At 46.1% G+C, this 20,141-nt stretch overlaps 1 protein-coding gene across 3 annotated transcripts in view; it reads left to right on the top strand.

The window, feature by feature from the left end:
* Positions 1-20,141, top strand: part of QRICH2 (glutamine rich 2) — a 450,378-nt gene that overhangs the window by 422,322 nt on the left and 7,915 nt on the right. For all 3 annotated transcript variants that reach the window (XM_085616929.1, XM_085616930.1, XM_085616931.1), the window contains exon 19: positions 10,116-10,217. In XM_085616929.1, coding sequence (XP_085473055.1) covers positions 10,116-10,217 — 102 coding nt within the window. The remainder of the gene's footprint in view (positions 1-10,115; positions 10,218-20,141) is intronic.

Here is a 20,141-nt window from a genome sequence, read left to right on the forward strand (position 1 = left end):
GGCCTTCGAGTACCCACACAAGGTGTCTCGCAATACACGATTTAAATATATACAGTTCAATATACTGCACAGGGCAAACCCCACCACAAAAGATCAGTCCGATCTACACCAATGCACACACTATGTGTCCTAGATGTCAAAGAGAAAATGTCAATTTCCACCATATGATGTGGGAGTACCCTAAGACACACGGTTCCTGGGTGATTAACGAGGCATGCGCAACAGGACAGGAAAACCTACAGAGTGTCGAGAGCTATTTATTGGGTATGTTGCCTAGACCAATGGGGGTGGGTATGAAATGTATTGACGTACTCATTTTACTGGCAAAACTGACCATTACTATGAAATGGAAGTCCCCATACACTAGCTGCCCGGAGGAAAGATGTTGTGTTTTGGGCTGAACTTGAAAGTAGAAGAATGCAGATTGTTGTACAAGAGACCCATATTGGATATTTGGGAGGGACTAGTCCGAGAGTTCAAAGATGCTGAGAAAGATGATAAACCACCTTAGACACAATTAAACCAGCAGACAACAATGTACATCGGGTATTAATGATTTCTGCCCAGGTAAATGGAATCTTCCTAGTCTGATAGCCATGGTTGGCGGGGGACACGACCCTGAGACATACTAACTATGCATGAAAATAGCTTGCGGACAGATGTTCCCCCATCCCTTCAACCTACGCTCATCTGACAATCTAGATATAGTAACAGAGGACTAGGAGGAAAATGAAATTACAATATGTGAGACTGGATTGCACCTATGGTGAAAGCATGGTCACCAGCAAAAGTTGAGGGATGGAATCTCCTGGATTGCTAAGTGGGGGTAGAGGGGTTATACCTCATCGATTGTGGCTATAATTGCATGCCTTATTGTTTGGGCATGAGAAAGATTCTTTTGATAGTATGGATAAGCTGATACAAATTGAGATGTTACACTACAATGTCCAATTACTTTGCATTATCTAAATGGACTAGTGGTAATATGCTTGCCCAGACATTTTTCAGCAGATTCTGTATTTGTATGAAACTGAATGTTAAATTACTCAATATAAAGGTTTAAAAAATCTAATGACCAAGAAGAGCAGGATCTACATCTGTTTTATAAAATACAGGGTTGGCATTTAATGGAATTACCATGGACATCCCTGGCTGAAACAGATGGCCTTGGAAATTCCCAAACTTTTGTTGACTGTTATCATCAAGCTGTACTCTGGCACATAAGCCTAAATCAAGATGGAAAATGCCCCCTAAATTTCGCATAAGGTCAATATCAACTGTGAGCTTCAAACAGACGCGTTCAAGCACCTCTACCATTCTGTCATTTAATTTGTATAGTGCAGACTTGGGTGGCCTTTAAGTAAGTACTACTGCTAGGGTGTTTCCACTGAAGCTCAGACCGATCCACCGGCCTGTGCTTCAATATGATGATGATATAGTGTTGCTGAATTGCACTCTAGTGAAGCTAAAATGGTGCATTGAGACCCTGGACATATATTGAGCATTCAACCTGGCCACAACTAATGTCATGGTGTTCAGCTGAGGGCTTAGCAAAAATTTCAGCTGGGCCCTTACAATTGTTACGGTGGCCAGAGCCCCAGGGTTATGTTACCAGGGGTGGTTACAAGAACTACTTAGCTGTGCTGAAAAGCAAGTCTTCATCACAAATAAATGGTATGAAAAACCTGCATTTAACTCTTCCAAGTCCAGGATTTCTTCCATTATTCATATGTAGGGCTGAGGCACAAATACAGTGAAAGACACAAGGATGTTATGTGCAAAAATGTATTGTCAATAAGGTGTTGGCCAGAAATGCGTCTTGGCTCCAAATCGTTTTAACATCTTTTTAAGTGACCTCGATTAAGATTGAATCTACTATGCCCGGTGATTTTCTCTTTCCTGCCTCCTTAGATATATTCTCCTCAGGTTAAATGACTTATGCATCACAGCTCTGTTTTTACCCAACGGTGTTCTATCGCTTGATCACACTGCTGTAGGTTAACAAGGTGCTGTTTATGCACTGGTAACATACTCAGCTGGTAATGATGTCAGTTAGTTTGACTAAAACTCACATTTTATTGCTTGGCAAGCCACATTTCAAATCCCATTTGCATGAAGGCAATGTATGGCTTGAAGAAGTATCAGCTTTTTGACATTTTGGGGTACTCTTTGACAATAAACCTAATTGGAGACCCTTTGTCAAACCAAAGAGAAAATCACTGTGCATATTAGACTCAATCCTATTCATGGAGGGTATTTACTATGCCCATGAAATCGCATATTTAGCACAGTTACTCCACTGCTAACTTACGGATGCCCATCGTGGTTCCAAGCTTCCAAATTCCAGAGCAACTCTCTACAGGGTCTAATCTAGCCTAAGCCCCTAGAGCTCCAACCAATAATGAGTGGTGGTGAAATTAAGGGATTTTTCTCAGACTGGAAAGACTGATCTTTGTTAATTGAGTCAAGCAAATTGCTCTAAATGGTTAAAGACCTTTGTTCAAGAGTCTACCTCTAGATTCCTCTTTATACCTGTCCATCTAGTGTGTTAGTGAGGGTTTTTAGGGGCTCTCCACCATGGGATTTCACTGATAATTATGAAAAGTGAACAGCCTTATCTAAATGTGGGCTCCTGGTCCACTTACAAGAGAAAAGCATTTTTTTAAAACAATTGCCTAGTAAATCTATTAACTGAATAATAAGCCATTGCAAATAATATTAGAGTCTTTGATCCTCCCCTCTTCCCCATCCTTCGACACTGTAGATCAACTACAAGGCAAATAACTAAGCGTATCCTTAACATCATGGAACTCTGCAAGGACAAACATACTATAGAAAATAAAGGAATGGCCAGGGTACACCCGTACCATTAGGCCAACTAGAAGAACTGTTGGGCCCTCAGTGTCAGGGTAAAGACATATTGATACGCCAGCCTAGTAACATTCTGAGTTAGTGGCACCCATCTTTCTGAAAATTTGCTGTGAATATTGAGCAACTCCACAAGATGCACATCCTAGTTGCTTTCTCTGTTAAGCATCTCTGACAAACATTTCATGCAGTGGGAAATAGAGATGTGAAGATATCATAAACTATCGAAACATGAGCCTTTAGTCCACATCTCTATGTGGAACACACATGTAAATGTTTCAGCTATCTCTCAACGGACACGGTCAATCCTCTTCTGGGAGGGGTTCACTAAGCTCCTCTTTCCATCTGGTCTGATATACTCAAGTAGATTCCTTTGTACGTGTAAGCAAGATGTGGTTTATCTTAAAAAACAATCCCCGGGGGCCCTTATACATTCTGAGAAATTGTTACAACCTAGTGATCAGTCTGGTTGCCACCACTTTGATTGATTGATAAAGGGTCTAATTCCCCAGTTGAAAATAGTACAGCCTGTAAGGCACATCTCGAAATTCCACTTTGCATACCTCAAACCACTTTTTGCATTTCTGTTTGAAGAGGTGTGTCACTGTCCTACATTCTTCCAGCCAGCACCGTACAAAGGATTCCCCTTCACATGTGGGTGTGAAATGTGTTTTTCCACATGTTGGAGGAGGGAAAGGATGTGGGGTTGTCTCTGAGCACTGCTTGATCTCATACCTTGAGGACAGACATAAAGGGAGTAGCCAAATAGGAGTGACAGAGGAATTTACTTTTCCTAAACCAGGCCATATCCCAAAGGACCATCTGCCTACTCACTACATCTTTATCCATAATCAGTCATTTTTGTCGCAGTATTCCTAGCCACACACTCCTAAACCAATTTGCAGGTTCGCGACTTAGTAATATTTTAAGAGATCAGGGTACACTAAATGTTTGGGGGAGCAGTACTGTTTTGGAGACACGTGCCTTCTCCTTCCAAATAAATTGCATTCCTATTTTTACTTATTACTTTAAAAACCTGATTCTCGTACAGGTCAAGCTCCTTCGTTGTTGCTGTAAGCAAGCTGGGGTCCGTCAAGGACATCAAAATGTCATCCGCAAAGAGACAGATTGGAACATGGTATTTTCTTCCTTGCTGTATCCTCTTTTGAAGCAAATGCATAGCTGTCCTTGATTTTAAAAACAGCTTCTGTGACAGTCACCACAGTGGGCCGGGTGGAAAGTGAGCCGGCTCGCCTCTCGTGGTTTTTTCCAAAGAAGTTGTGAGTCCTTAAATACAGCCATCTTGTATGCCACACTGATGGAATTCCAGCTGAGCCTGAGTATTCGGTTTCGTGTGTGTTTATCCCCTCTTCGTCAAGCAAAACAAAAAGAAAACCTTCTTATGATTTAGGAACCTCAAGGGGTGTTGAGTCACTACATTTCCTGAACGGATGATATTGTAAGAACAGGCAGTTATTTTTGTTTTCTTCTGATGGGGACTCCTAAGTAATAGCGTTGTTTGAGCCCATAATGTACCAGTGGGAAGGAGCTTTTCTCATGAATTCAAAAAGACTGCTGTTGAAGTACATATAGCTGCCTAGAGATGCAGAAACTTCAACAACTTTTTACAGGGTGCTGATTCAAGAGATGCATTAATCTGCCTCTTGTTTCTCTTTAACTACATTTGTGAAACATTATTGTTTTGATACTGATGAAAACCTAAAAAGATTCAGTGGTTCAGCAAATCTTTGGATGGTCCGTTCTTTAGGTCGACCCTAGTGCAGCGCGCATGCGCTGCTCTAGGAGATGACCATTAGAAATTGGTCTGCACTTTTCAAGCACTCGTGCTTGTGGCGGCATCCACCTTGTGGGAACGAGCAGCAGCGCGCAGGGGCCATCAATTTCAATTAGCATGGCCGTGCGCGCTTGTTTACATTTGCCTGCTGGCGCTTCCTTTCACTTTCTTGCCGGTTCTTCACTTTTCTTCTGCTTTTCTTTTCCTTTTGTCTTGTTTTGTGTCTATTGCCATCCCAGTTTTTTTCTCTCCTTAAAATGTGGGCATCCTAGTTATAAACAGAATGCTCCGTAGACGACTACAAAGAATACCAGACTGTAAAGTCTATCAATTCACAGAGCTGTGACCTTTCCACCCCGACACATCGCTGTACAATGCATATGAAATTCAGCCTCCAACCACCCATTCTTTATATATTTGTTTTAGGTCTAATGCGCTTCTGGTGTCCGGAGTATAGGCTGGAGTTTCATGGAAGGCTCCATACCGGCACGACTTCGAGAGTCAGGGGTGCGTAGGCGCAAATGAGTGAATTTGCACCTCTATGGGCTTCATTGCCTCATGTGTGTTAGGTTGTAAGGTGTAGGCTTAACAGTGGGGTCTTGAACGAGTCTCTGTGTTCTCAAGTCCAGCGAGTATTTTAGAATTTCCCGTTGGGGAAGCCGTCAATGGCATGCCTGCCTGGATTGTAAGCCTACGGGGGCGGTGGCATTAAGGAAGGCGGCAGCTATAATTATTAATGTCTAAGGCCATCAGGAGGGGAAAGGGTTGTGGATTTCCACGTCTACGAATGCCGCAAATAGAATCAAAGGGTTGCAGAGTACATGTTGTTTCGTGGACTGGGCCCCAACTGATGAGAATAGAATCACTGGGCTTTAAATTCACTTCTGAAGCTTAGGAGCAGTAGTGGGTGGATATTTGCTGTGTCCTTTCAGCAGGAGGTAAATATTATTCTAGTTGATATCTCTGACCTACCGTCCTCGAACTGCTCCTTCTTAGTGTTTTGCCCATGTGAGTCTCCCTTTGACTACGCCATCGGCGTTTAGACCACTTCGCACCCAGTCACGCTGGGGAGGAAGAGAATGAGCGGTGAGAACTGTGGAGCCTCCTCTCTGGCGCACGCGCACGTCTCCCATCTTATTATCATAGCTGAGCTGATAAAGTCTCCATGTTAGGACCAGGCAGAAATCGGCCTCCGTTTCCCCGGCCAACTACGTTGCCTGACTACAATAACAAAATTTTTAAAAAGAAAGGCGCGTCTCTTCAAACTCAATGTTTTCAATATTTAACACATTTAGTAACCAGAGCAGCATGTCGCATGTACTGTGCTGCTTATTAAAAGCATAAAATATTGTAAAAATAGAGTTTGGCGAACCCCGCTTTTCGCTGGAGTAGGGCGATTCTTACGGAGACGAAACAAAAGGCGAAAGAAGGCACGCTTTTGCTGCCCAAAGAAATAATACAAACAAAAAATAAGTTGCGGGAGAAGCAAAAGTCATATAAGAAAATAGTGCTGACGGCCTCGTAGCTGCCAAGGTTATAGCTACCAAGGTTTCAAATTGCTATCTGCAACATTTTCATAATTCCAGTGTAATTATGAGTGACATTTCATCGCTTATGAGTGACACTTTCTCGTGAGCAAAAATCAAGCAATGAAGATGAGAGGAACATTTAAATATCAGAAATTATACCGATTGAGCAACGAGAAACTGGCACCAGAAATGGAAGGGCACTAACCAGAGACACATTGTGTGACTGCAGTTCTCAGTAACCCAGGACAGGCAGGCACTGCTGCTGCTCAGAAGATTATCTGTTCATGAACGCGCACTAGCCTAAAAAGCACATTTTATAGCATGGGTCAGCTTGCCATTGAAACTATCCTCACAACCCAAACCCTTCTGCATCCCTCCCACCCCGAGAAAAATACCAGCCTTCTGTTCTAATTCTAACATTTTGCAAAGGCCCAGACATGATTCTTAAATACAACTTTGCATAGCTGCCAATTTTTTCGGTCGAGCCTGGGCAGCGCATGCGCTGCTCTGCAAGGCATGCTGTATTGGAGTATGCACTTGAAGCTATGCCCATTCTCTGCCCATATTTTTCGTTAGCTTGTGTCTTTGTCCTTTGTAAAAGCTGGCTTCTGATCAGGTAATCAGCTTGTTAGTCCCTCCTTAATACCTCCTTGTCTTCATTTGTAACCTCCAATGTGGACTGGCCCTTTTACTTCGGTTGTTACACCGTATGTGTTATTTACTCTGTAAGCACTATTTTCTTTAATGGGTTTTGCCCTACTGCAGGCACGACGTACGTTCCTTATATTCATCGCGCCATGCGCGCTTTCACTTTCCAAGCAGTCGGGACAATGGCGCCCGCTTGTTTGCAATGCTATAGGTCTCGCATTTAGGAGAGTTTGAGCTATTGGCATTGTAAATTACAATAGCTTAAACTCTCGCAAATGCGACACTTATTGCTTTAAAAAATATTTTTTTGTGTGGGTTGTTTCCAAGCGCCTCATGCCGCGCTTGCACTTAATAGAGGCCACACCGCATTCTTTAAACGCGGTTTGTCTAAACAAAGGGGCGTGGCCTCTATTAAGTGCAAGGGCAGCATGGTGCGCTTGGACACAAACAATATTTGCAATTCAATATGTCTTGCATTTACGAGAATTTAACCTATTGACATTTACAGTGCCAATAGCTAAAAGTCTCGTAAATGCGAGACCTTTTGCGTTGCAAATGCTTTTTTTTTTGTGGGACATCCATGGTCATTCTTCCTTATTTGTTAGTGATTGCTGGGTAAATCTTCCAACCGATAAAGAATCTGCAGATTCAGAAATACAGCCACTTGGTTTCCTCTGCAGATTGATTGTTGCCCACGGGTTCTTCCGAATTACCACAAATTTTATTGGTACCTCTATAGGGGGAAATCCCTCCGAAGCACACAAAACAATATCAACAGAGCTATACATCACCTATAGAGTCATCACTTTTTGACAGCTGTGAAGGACCTTTCTGATGCGGGAATAAATAACCCACAAAACATTTTCAGGGTGGCATGAAACGTTTTGAAAAGTTCAGAGCAGGATAGGATCTCTTTACTGCTGTTACAACAACTTGCTTGTCATTGAAATGTGATAGAAAAGCGCTCTCTGAAATAATGTATCCTTGTGAGGACAATCCTGTCATAGGGGACTTTCCCTTTAATTTTGGTGGATACCCATTATTGAATCCTTGCTAAGGCTACCGCTTGGACAGAAACCTTGGTAAACATAGCTATATCACCTCTTTCCTTTCTCTGGTTAACAACTTTCTGATGGCACCATGAATAGTAAGGGTTTCTGGAACTTTTTTGCTGATTCTGCTAAAGAAAATTCTCTTCTTCCTCCGTTTTAATATGCATCAGAACTTCCTCTAAGTTTGAGCCTTGGATATAGCGCTTTCTTACATCATCTGCCTCAGGCCAATCAACATTCACATTAGGGTGTTCTCTGGGTTGACCAGGAACAGGTAGACCCACCTTAGACTGCAAGGATGCATAGCTGCTTTATGAATCCTATCCTTTGTCTGAGTCAAAGTAGGAAATTCTGCAGACTTACCACCAGGATTCTCGCTCTCCTGGTCTGAAGAGCTGCCTTACTTTGCTTGCGTTTAGCACAACATTTTCTTTCTTCCATGGTGAAATTGCAAACCACCTGGAACATTGGGAACACAAGCACTTCCTGATTGGCCTGTTTCTACAGTAATGAGGCCACATGCTCCATGAAAGTCGTGACCCCAGTGCCATAAAATATATATTGTAATTGGCGGCCACCGAGGACCTGGGAAGCGTGCAGCCTGCTGAGGCAAGCCACAAGCTCAGTGAAGCAGCCTATCACAGGTAACCTCCTGTAGCGGGACCACTATACCAGGCCTATGCTGTGAAAAACAATGCGTGCATTCATGCATCAAGCACCAGCGCCAGCAGAGGCACGGTCACTCGAGCAGGGAATTCAATAATTATTTTAAAAATAGAAAGGCCGCTTATGCAGGCCAAGCTTATCAATAAACAAGCATTGGCAATGCCAGTAGGTCGGACTCTAAAGGAATGTTGTATGATAATGTGAAGCATTGGAAGTAAATAGCATAGGAATAAACATGTATTCGTGTGGCAGCAAAGAGCTGTAGAATAATATTGGTGTAGGTTAAAAGGTCAGGTGACAGGTGCACTGTCAAGCCAGACCTAAAAATCTATGTCGGTTAATAACTGACCTCCTAGCCGTGCTGTTGCCAGAGAAAAACAACATAAATTATCTGGCTATCTAAAACACTTTAAAGCATTTTAATGTCATGTGTGTGGCCCTGAAACTACACGCTCAAGCAGCTGTAAAAATAAACGAAATGATCACAGTTGCGTGAAGGCCAAGCACTCTTTTTTCGTGGAAGCACTCAACGGCTGGCCAATCAAAACATGTGCTCCTGGCTGCCAACACGTGAACGGAGTCAAAGCCCCTCTCAGGTGATGCATAATTGTCTGATCACCACTGCGCTGCCAAGCCAGACTGTAGAAAGAATATAAAGTCTCATTGACCGGGGTTAATTATTTTACTTCCGAGAGTAGGCAGGCTTAGTTGGGGCACCATGTACAACTCTCCGATTTTTCCCTTATTTCCTTTGATGTTGCAGAAGGCAAAACACAGTCTGTGCGCAGGTGCAGGTCCTCAGGGGGTAAGGTCTGACAAGGAAGGCTGATGTTGGGGTAAAGGTTAGTTCTGCAAATTTCTAAGCCCTTCATATTTTTATGCTAAGGAATCTAAGGCATATGAAGCCTGGAAGGCAAGGAGAGAGGGAAGCATTGATTAAGGTTACTTATTTCAGGAGTCGACGGGAAATGTACAGCTTTGAAACATGGGCTCAGCACAAAAAACACATAGAGAGCTTTCTTTGTACATAAAGTTATTTCTAAACATTTGATTAACACACTATGGCCCTCAGTGCGTGTAGCCGAGGATAATTCCGATATGTGTGGTGTCTATGGTAACCACACATATCGGAATTGTGGGTTTGACGGCAAACACCGCACTCTTGTGCTTCCCTCCCCCAGATAAGTTGCGGCAGGTCAAAGCTGCCGAAATGTGTTGGGGTAAGAAGGCCTTGTGATCACCGGAGCATCGGATTTTGGTTCTGCAAGCAACAAAATTCTTATGTTATTCCCCACTGTCAAAGAAAAAACTCATAAGTGGGTGGTATTTATTGCACCCTAATAATTCCGACTTCGTGGAGTTGGATTTTATCATGTGCAATAAATTTCACCCCTAACACCAAGCCACTCATAATGTTGCCCTAAATAGTTGAATTTATGGCAGTAAGAAAGCAATGTAAAACTGATGATGACAATACTAATTAATTGATTGTGTTTCACATCTTGAAGGAAAGATTAAATGACTTTTTCTGTCTTTTTTTTTTAAACAAATATTCAGCTTCAAAGATTCGAGGGAAATCATCTCAATCGGCAACAAAGATGGACGCCAACAACGCGACAGAGAGGCCTCGGAGTGCCAAGTCGTTTTCCAGCTCCCATGGTATTTAGTTATTTGTAACTGGGCGGACCCTATGGACTATACTTTACAGAGCTTTTAACTTGGAGTCTGTGTACAGGAGAGCCATCAGCAGGAAGGGGGATTCCTCCGCTGTCGGCACTTGTGGTCATGGAATGGGGGGAAGGTCCGCTATCGGGCCATGTACGGACAGGTATTGTTGTTGTTATTTTTTTGGGGGGGTAGGAATAGCTAGGGAATACGGTATGGATTCCTTTGTTTAAAGGGCGGAATGTTAAATACAGAATGGAACTAGTCCTAATTATTTTGACAAAATGTGTTTAAGAGCAGTTTCCTAAAGATAAGGGATGGCAAATTTGATAATTTCAGGAGCGTTAAATACATAACAATTCCAGAAATGAGAATAAAAGCATAGGCCAGGAGGGCGTGGCCAAGATGGCGGCGGAGTAGCAGCGATTCTTTGGAGCTCCTCTTGCCAATGCCGGCAATAAGCTTCTACATTGCTTTCCGGAACCCCAAGGGCTTTTGAAAGGAGGCCCATGAACCAGAACACCAGCAGCAGATGTTGAGCTGAGAATTGGCAGCCGGAGCAGTCTTGGAGCCGGTGCTGTGAGCGGGCTACACTGACATCGAGCTGAGACACAGCGGAGAGGGTTAGCCGCAGAAACCGGAGACAAGCCTGGTTGACGTCCGGCCGTGCTGCTGGAGACACGTGAACCGGAGCACCAGTGGATGGGACTGGGCCCAGAGTGAGCAGCCGGGGCAGCTTTGGGGCCGTTGCCGTGGTGTCCTGAGAGGGCGGCCTTGCCATCGGACTGGGACGCAGCGGACCAACCGTGGTCCGCGGTCTACGCTCGGGTTAGCTGACTGCACCTGCTGCAAACATCAGTGACGCACCTGGTCGGCGTCCGCCGGCGCTGCTGGGGACAAGGACCACAAGTGGCCTAGACGAGGGCAGGCGCTGCAGAGGAGGTCTGGTGGGCATATTGGAAGGTAGGTCAGAAGTGGGCCTGGATGCCGCAACGCCACACGCATGAACGGAGGGAGATCTGAGCCCAGGGCCACCTCCTGCAGAGACAGTCTCCAGCGGGCCCCGGGGGGCCACACCACAGGTAGGCCGGACCCCTTTCTGGAAGTCCAGAGACACATCGGAGGCAGCATGGCCACAACTAGAGGAGGCAAACGAGGAATTGGCTCCCAGCCCCCGCCCCCCACAGAACACACCTGCCTAAAGCACTGGACGCAGCTGCAAGGTAGACGGGGCGGTGCACTTGAAATGCACTCGACTGAGACGCAGGAGGGCAGACCAACAGGGAAGAACTAGAGAGGAGGCGAGGGGCCCAGAACAGGACGAAAACCACAGCGGCCAATTTGGATGGGGGGCTGGAAGTAGGCCTTGAGACTGGGGCCTTAAACCTTCCCGACAAGAAAGCAAGCTGGCATTGGAGAAGATACTGGGGTGAGAGTCTCAAAGGGGCGGCCTGCCCCCCGAGTCTACATCATGCCCCTGCCACTAAGGGAGACCAGGGATCGGAGATTGTACAGCGAGGGAGCAGGAGAGAGGGCATACAGGTTTCCCCCATTGGCTACCAGTGGCCTGAAAGCGACCTACTTGCTGAGAAAGATTCCTGGACCCTTACAGAGGAGGCTTCACCGAGATGACCACCCACCAGGTGAGAAAGGAGCCCACAATCAAGGACTGCCTACAGAATCCAGGCTCTAAGAGGGCGGATGAACATTGCCCGAGCAGTTAGCGGCCCAACCCCAAGAGAAAGACATGGACCCCACGGGGGAACACACAGAGGAACCGATCACTCGTGGCTTCCTGGAACAACTCTTTGGCACGCTCAGGGAAGACTTTGTGGGCCTAAGGTAGGATGTCACTTCTGACATTAAGCAGATCAGAACGGAGAGCAAGAAATAGGTGATGGAGTGGATTCACTTGAGAGAACTGGGGACCGTAGAGAAGAGGAGATCACTGAGCATGCTCGGGAACTGCTGGAACTCAAAGATCGTGATGAGGAACTCTGCCTCCGCCTGGAGGACCTTGAAAACCGTTAGAGGCGGTCCAACATTCGCATCAAAGGAGTGCCACTCCAGGCGGATGGCGGGAAACTGGAGGAATGGGTGATTTGCTTCTTCCAATACTCCGCACCAGTGCTTGGGGACAAAGAGATCACTTTGGATCGCACTCACCGCGCCGGCAGGCCTGCCTCAAGCCCAGGTCAGCAACTAGACATCCTTACCTGTCTCCATTCCTACAAACAGAAGGAAGTCATCATGAATGCAACCCGGGACACAGCGACCATTGTGTTTGAGAGTCTTCAGGTTGGAATCTATCATAACCTTTCACCCCTCACTCTTCAGCGGCGTAAAACCCTGAAACCTGCTACTACTTATCTGCGAGATAAAGGAATTCGCTATCGCTGGGGGCATCCATTCAAACTGTCTTTCATATGGAACAAGGAATTACAGGCGGCGCGGTCCCTAAAAGAAGCGCAGGACGTACTCGGAATTAATCTGGAGGAGGAGGGAGCCTCAGAGTTGCCAAAGACAACACAACATCTCGAAGGCCACCAAAACCGAGCCGCTGACGATGGACCAGAAGGGAGAAACGCACAAGGCCCTCTGAATTGGAAAGCCAGAAAGAAAGGGAAGCCTTGCTTCGACAGTTACAGAGTCGTGACGGTACAGGAGTGTCTTCCAATGACTGAACTCAAATCTAGGCACCTATCTTCTGTTTGCGGGCCACAGCAGACGGCTGATGTGTCCTGGGGAGAATAGAAATCGGCCTTGGTGGATGGATCTCGTTCCCCTCGAGGTGATGATCGACTGTTGGACACATGGACCCATGCACGATGGTGCAATCCACGCCCGACGGATGGCGATTTTCTTGTTATATCTGACCCCCTGTTCTACTTTTCTCTCACTTCTTTCCCCCCGATTCCATATTTTGGGTATCTGAGGACATCTTCTCCACAGGTGGGGACAGGGTCTCAATCAGGTAGGCCGGGGACACAGGGTGCGCCCGGGTGTGATGAACCACAGACACGTAACGACAGTCTTTGGCGGGTAAGAGGGAGCCTCCATTTTGGGATGACTAGTGTGAAATCTCAATGGGTACTAAACCAAGCAAGGCTTTCGCGTTTGGATCTCCATGTGGGACACTACCTTAGGGTCCACTGCAGCTCCACCCCTCTGGCAGCGAATGGTGTTGAGGTTGGTGAGGGCCTCCACTGCCGGACCACGGCTGCCTACCGCTTTCCCGGGTGGGTATGGGCTGGGAGAGGGAGGCCGCAAGCCCTCAAAGGACCCCCGTGTGGTACCCCATGGTGTTCCCCTAAACCTTCCTCATGACAACACTTAAGGTTTTGATATTGAGTTTTAATATACGGGGCCTCAACTCACCCATTAAATGATGCAGGAGAACCACCTGATGCGTACCGATTGGAAGCGCCTCTGGTCCAAATGGTTTGATAGACAATACTTTTCCTCTGCTTCCGGGAAAAGGGCTGGGGTGGCCATCCTTTTAGCTACACAGTTCCTGGGAACAGTGCTGGGCGTGCATGCAGAAACGCCAGGTAGGATGCTGGCGCTGTGGGTATCATTGGGGACCCACACATACACTATAGCTTCTATTTACAGCCCAAATGAACATCAAGAAACCTTCCTCCGGCAAAAACTACATACTATTGTCGAATCCCCAGATGAGGATTTATTAGTGGGGGAGGATTTTAATATAGTACCAGACCCCCAAATGGATAGGTCTGTGCAACGTATAGGACACTCGGGGTCACTCTCGGATTCCATGATACAGAAGCTGGGTGAGGTTGGATTGACAGACGTCTGGAGGCACCACTATCCGACTGCTCGGGAATACACATTTCTTTCTGCGGCACACCAAACCTATGCACGCATAGATCTGTTCCTGACATCCCCGCGAGTCACGAGGGACTCCCGAGAGGTCATGATGGGGACGGCTGCTCACTTGGACCATTCCCCGATTTCCCTTGTACTGCAGCTAGCCGGGGGGTCCCCATGCCAGAGAACGTGGAGTTTAAATCACAAACTGCTCAAATACGACTCCAACATTAACGAAATACAGGCAGCTATACAAACTTATTTAACAACCAATGATGACGGCTCAGTCTCTATTCCCCTGGTGTTGGACGCGCTGAAGGCTGTCATAAGGGAATGGTTTATAGCCATCGCAGCGGGCCTGAACAAAGATAGGAGGGACAAACTGGAACACCTGGAGTCGCAGATCAGGGAGGTGGAGGGGGTGCATCGCCGTACGGGCGCGGTCCAGATCAGATGACAACTCAACACAACGCGGAAGCAATTGAGGGCCCTGGACTGCGACCAAGCGGAATACGCTCTCCTGCGCACTAAGCAGCGCTATCATGCAGGGGGAAACAAAGCCGGGAAACTCATGGCACACTTGCTTCAATCGCATTGCAGGGATCAAAAACCCTCAAGCGGAGATCCTTCAATCCATCGCAGCCGAATTTGAGACCTTTTACACGGATCTCTACATGGCATACCAAATGGACTCAGCGGCGGCCGAGGCTTATGTCCGCCGGACGCCAGTGCCCTCTCTCCCACCCCCCCCAGACTCAACCAAATTAGATGCGGATATCCACCCGGACAAGGTCCTATGGGCCATCCAGGGTCTCACTCTGGGGAAAGATCAAGGAGAAGACAGTTTTTCGGTCGATTTTTTTAAAGCTTTTGCCTCCGATCTGACCCTGCTTCTCGTCTGTCTTTTTAACACATTTAGCGAAACCGGAGCCCTGACCCCTATGATGTCTATGGCGGAGGTGGTTGTACTACCTAAACCGGTAAAAGATCCATTAGATTGCGCCTCGTATCGGCCCATATCCCTATTAAATGATGATTTAAAAAATGTTACCAGCATATTAGCACCTCGTGTGGCCCCCTACATGCAGGCCCTAGTGGATCCAAACGAATCCGGCTTTATCCCGGAGCGCAGCTGCAACGATGGGACTCGGCGATTGTGCCATCACTTGGATAAAATCCAGTGCACCCAGCAGCCTGCTGAGCTCCTTTTGGTGGACGCGGAGAAGGCATTTGACCGGGTGCACTGGCCATATTTGAGACAGGTACTATATAAGTTTGGTGTCAGAGTGAACGGAGTCGCTTCTCGGCCCTTTCAGATCATGAGGTGTACCCGGCAAGTGTGTCTGCTCTCACCCCTACTCTTCGCTCCCTATATGGAGTAGTTTGCTGAAAGAATCCGCCAACTCCCCACCATCACAGGGATCCAGATAGGGAGAATAAAATCTCGCTTCACGCAGATGATGTGGTGCTCTTCCTCACGCAACCGTTACTCTCCCAACCTCCCCTTCTAGGAGAAATAGAGGCCTTTAGCCAGGCCTCTGGTTTCAAAATTAACTTCCAGAAGACACAGGCCCTCAGCTTAACCCTTTCCAAAGCTGACCAACACCAGCTAGCAACGCAGTTCCTGTTTGTGTGGGCCCCCGGGGGCATCCCTTAGCTGGGGTTGCGGATATTCCCCACGATCGAGAAGACGGCCCAGGTGAACTATATGATGCTCTTAGCTGAGATTCAGGGGGAGCTCCTTACCTGGAAGAAACATACAATGTTGTGGTTGGGTAGGCTGGCGGCCATTAAAATGACTCTCTTGCCCCGCATCTTGTAAGTGATGCAGACGCTCCCATTTTATCCCCCACCCCGGCTGGTGTCCCAGCTGCAACATCTTATTGGGAGCTTTATATGGGGAGGGAAGGTGTACTCTTGACACGACACCAGACGTACCTGAGGCAGGAAGACGGGGGACTTGGGGCTCCGCACCTAGAGCGATACTTTCAGGCAGCTTAATTGCGTTGCATGATAGAATGGTATAAACTGGAGTCGGAGAAACACTGGTACTTCATTGATTGCGCGATCGCAGGCATGCATATTTAGAAGGTACCCTGGCTCCCTAAAAGACACCGACCGGTTGGGTTTATGTTTCTCCGGTTTTGAGGGCCACCCTTGGGGTGTGAGACAGGGTGCAGGAGCCTTGCAGACTCTCAACCTCCATGTCTCCATTGACCCCTTTTATAGGCAACCCAGACTTCCCCCGAGCTACGGAAGGGAACAGCTATCTTAAATGGCAAGAGGCCAATTGCTAAAGAATTGGTGACCTCTTCGATGAGAAGGGAGTAATGGATTTTCCCCAACTTATGTCAGGCTTTGGAATCCTCAAGGACGCGTATTCGCAATACCTTGCTCTCCGCTACTGGGTGTCTCAAGCACAGGTGGGCCCCCACGCGAGCCACCCCCTAACTAAATTTGAGCTATGGCACATAACCTGGAATTCAAATAAGCGCTTGCTATCAGATATATACGTCTTCTTGAATAAGCCTAAAAACAATACTAAATCCCCCGTGCAGCATAGGTGGGAATCTGAACTTGAGCACGAGTTCTCCTCTAGAGAGTGGCATGATATTATTCATAGGGCCAAGGCCTCCTCCTGTAGCACTGCTGGAAAGGAATTGTTCCTAAAAATAGCGCATTATTGGTACCATACACCTGCGAGAATTGCACGGTGGAAGCCTGGGGGGATAACCTTTTCTGGCGCCGATGTGGACAGCCTGGCACCCTCACACATATTCTTTGGCAATGCCCAAGGATGCAAACCTATTGGGACTCAATTATGCAAGACATAGCACCATCTGCCACACAGAAATACCCAGATTTGCCAGTTACATTCTATTAGCTTACATATCCTCTCAAGTCTTGCCGAGGAAGAGCAATCACTTTAGCGCTGGGCACCGCTAAGCAGGTGCTGTTGTCCAAATCGGGAACAGAGGAGGTCTTGACAAAACTGGACTGGTTACATAGAGTATGGGAGGTAGTGGCCATGGAAAAGATCATGGCAAGCCTTACACACACACTACCCAGATTCGATAAAACCTGAGGCACCACGATCGAATTCCTATCCTCGGAATTTAGGGAGCTCACATGTCTGAGACACCTCCGGGTCCTCCGACTCCCTAAAGCAAATCCCTCCACACCCACACAGGATAGAACATTCCCGCTGTGGGCAGACGTTTTCATTACTGGGATACAGACCACCTCTAGATACCTGAACCCTATCTTTTTTATCTTTTCTACACTCTACCCCTCCTCATCCCATCTACGAAGTCAAGTATTCTCTACTGCTCCCCACCGGCCAATGGATGTAGGTTGCAGCTATTGTTACCTTTGCACTTTTAAAACTAATAAAAGATTTAAACCATAAAAGCATAGGCCAACATTCGCAAAAAAAAAAGAGAAGGGCGCTTTTTTAAAGAGATGAAAGTTATGAAGAGTGAAGCACATTGTATTCTTCTGTCATGACCATACTTTGAACCTGTGTCTAAGGAAATTTGGTCTTCTGCATCGGTTTACAATACAAGATGGAAAAATATTTACAGAAGAGGTATTGGCTTTGTTCAGCGAGTGGTAGCGGCTCACAAGTGCGCCCCCTGTATACATTTTGCAGGAGGCCAATATAGGGAGTAGATGACCAGTATAGTAGCTAGCCAAAGATGAATATAGAGGTCGTGAATGCAGAAGTGGTAATGGAGGGATGTTCGTGTGGCATGTGAGGTAAGACAGAATTCCCACGCAATGTAGTAATTTAAAACATGTATAATCCAACGTAGGTCAAGAAGGGCCAAAATCATGCCTGATTTTTAGAAAATTCATATAGGATATTTAATACACTGAATCACTGTAGAAATTTCCTAAATAGCAAGTAGTGGCCATGAAAATCTAGCAAGGGCCCGGCCCTCCTGGACCCAGCTTTGGAGATCCCGATTTAAAATGATACAAATTATGACAGCTTTGAGCCTGAGCTATTTTACCAGAACTGGTGTGTTTCAATTTTAAATATTTTGAGAAAAGTCATTCAAATTCAGTGTATTATTATTTTTTAAGGGGTATTAATATTAGTAGTGTTTTCACTTACAATTGTTTGGGGTTAAAGTGTACGTTCTGCAGTGGGGATACTCCTAAAATGTAGTCAAAGTGATTTTATTTGGAGACAGCTCTGGGTAAAGAGCGGAGTGATATTTCCTCTGTTATGGGTAGTTGATGTCGAGGAAAAAAGTAAGGGCCTGATTTGCAAAGTTAAGATTGCATGTGTAGAAGTACTCATGTGTAGATCTTCTCCTACACCTAGGTTTAACTCTCCACTTTTTTTTTGCTATTAATCATCTCTGAGTACAGATTTATACCTATGTGTGGATTTATGAGTCTCCACCCCTTCAATTTAGGAGATGGAGACTCCTGTGACTGAATTTACAAGTGTAACTTGTTATTATTAGTAACTTTCCAATTGGTTGTAGCACTCTCCCTATAAGAACATATAGGAAAATTGAATAAAGTTTATTTTTTGTTAAAAATATACATCACTACCACTCTACGTCACTACACTCTGACACTCCACTGTGCGACACTCCACTATACGCTATTCTACTCTGCGCCACTGCACTATGCGTAACTCTACTGTACGCTATTACACTCAACCACACTACACTCTATGCCACTCCACTCTACAACGCTCCTCTCTACGCCACTCCTCTATATGCCACTCCACTCTATGCAACTCCACAGTACGCTATTACACTTAACACCACTATGCTCTTTCCAACTACACTCTACCTCCTCCACTCTACAACACTCCACTCTATGGTATTCCAGTCTACAACACTATACTCTGTGCCAGTGTACTGTACGCCACTCCACACCACTCCAGTCTATGCTATTCCACTGTACCCCACTACAGTGTACCTCACGCCACTCTATGCTACTGTACTGTATGCAACTCCACTCTACGCTATTCCACTCTATGCCATTTCACTCTATGCCACTCCAGGTGTGCACTATTCCACTGTATGCCTCTCCAGTGAACGTGGCTCCACTCAACACCACTCTACTCTGTGCTATGCCGATGTACGCCGCCACCTTTACCTCACTCCACTCTACACCAGTCTGCTCTAGAGCCCTCCACTGTATGCCACTCCACTCTATGCTATTCCACTGTCCGCCAATCTACTCTAACACACTTCACTGTACACCACTACACTGTATGTCAAACTCTCTACACTGTTCCACTGTATGCAACTCCACTATACAGCACTCCACTCTATGCAGTTCCACTGTACACCACTCTAATATACGGTATTCCACTGTTACGCCACTCCACTGTATGCTACTGCACTCTACGCCACTGTACTCTACCCCACTACACTCTACGCCACTCCACTGTACGCCATTTCAGTCTACACCACTGCACTCTACACTAGTACCCTCTATGCTATTCCACTTTATGCAACTCCACTTTCCCCACTACACTATTCCACTCTACACCACTTCACTATATGCTATTGCACTCTAGGCCACTTCACTCTGACACTCCACTATACGCTATTCCACTCTATGCCACTCCACTATACGCTATTTTACTTTATGCCACTACACTATACCTCACTCCACTGTATGCCACTCCGCTCTATGACACTGCACTCTGCACTACTTCATTGTATGTTATTACTCTCTACGCCACCCTACTCTTCGCCACTCCACTGTAAGCTATTCTTCTTACACTCCAGGCTATGCCACTGCCCTCTATGCTAGTCCCCTCTATGGTATTCCACTGACTGTATTTGAGAATAGGCAGGCCAAGTGCCCTAGGGTGATGCATAAAAGCTTAGTGAAAAAATGGGATTTGTGCAGTGTTTTCTGAAGATTTACTCTCAGGGACTGAAATTGTGAAGAAATGGTTATAATACCTTAATAGAGACGATGACAATGGGTACGGGCGAGAACTGGAAAATCACCCTGGGCACTATAGAAGTATAGTGCAATAATTGGGCTTGGTGTAACACTTACTGAAAGTTAACTTTTTTGTAATATTGAGTGCAATAATTGGAT

This window comes from Triturus cristatus, chromosome 7 (genome assembly GCF_964204655.1).
Source record: "Triturus cristatus chromosome 7, aTriCri1.1, whole genome shotgun sequence".
In the NCBI taxonomy this organism is placed as follows: Eukaryota; Metazoa; Chordata; class Amphibia; order Caudata; family Salamandridae; genus Triturus; species Triturus cristatus.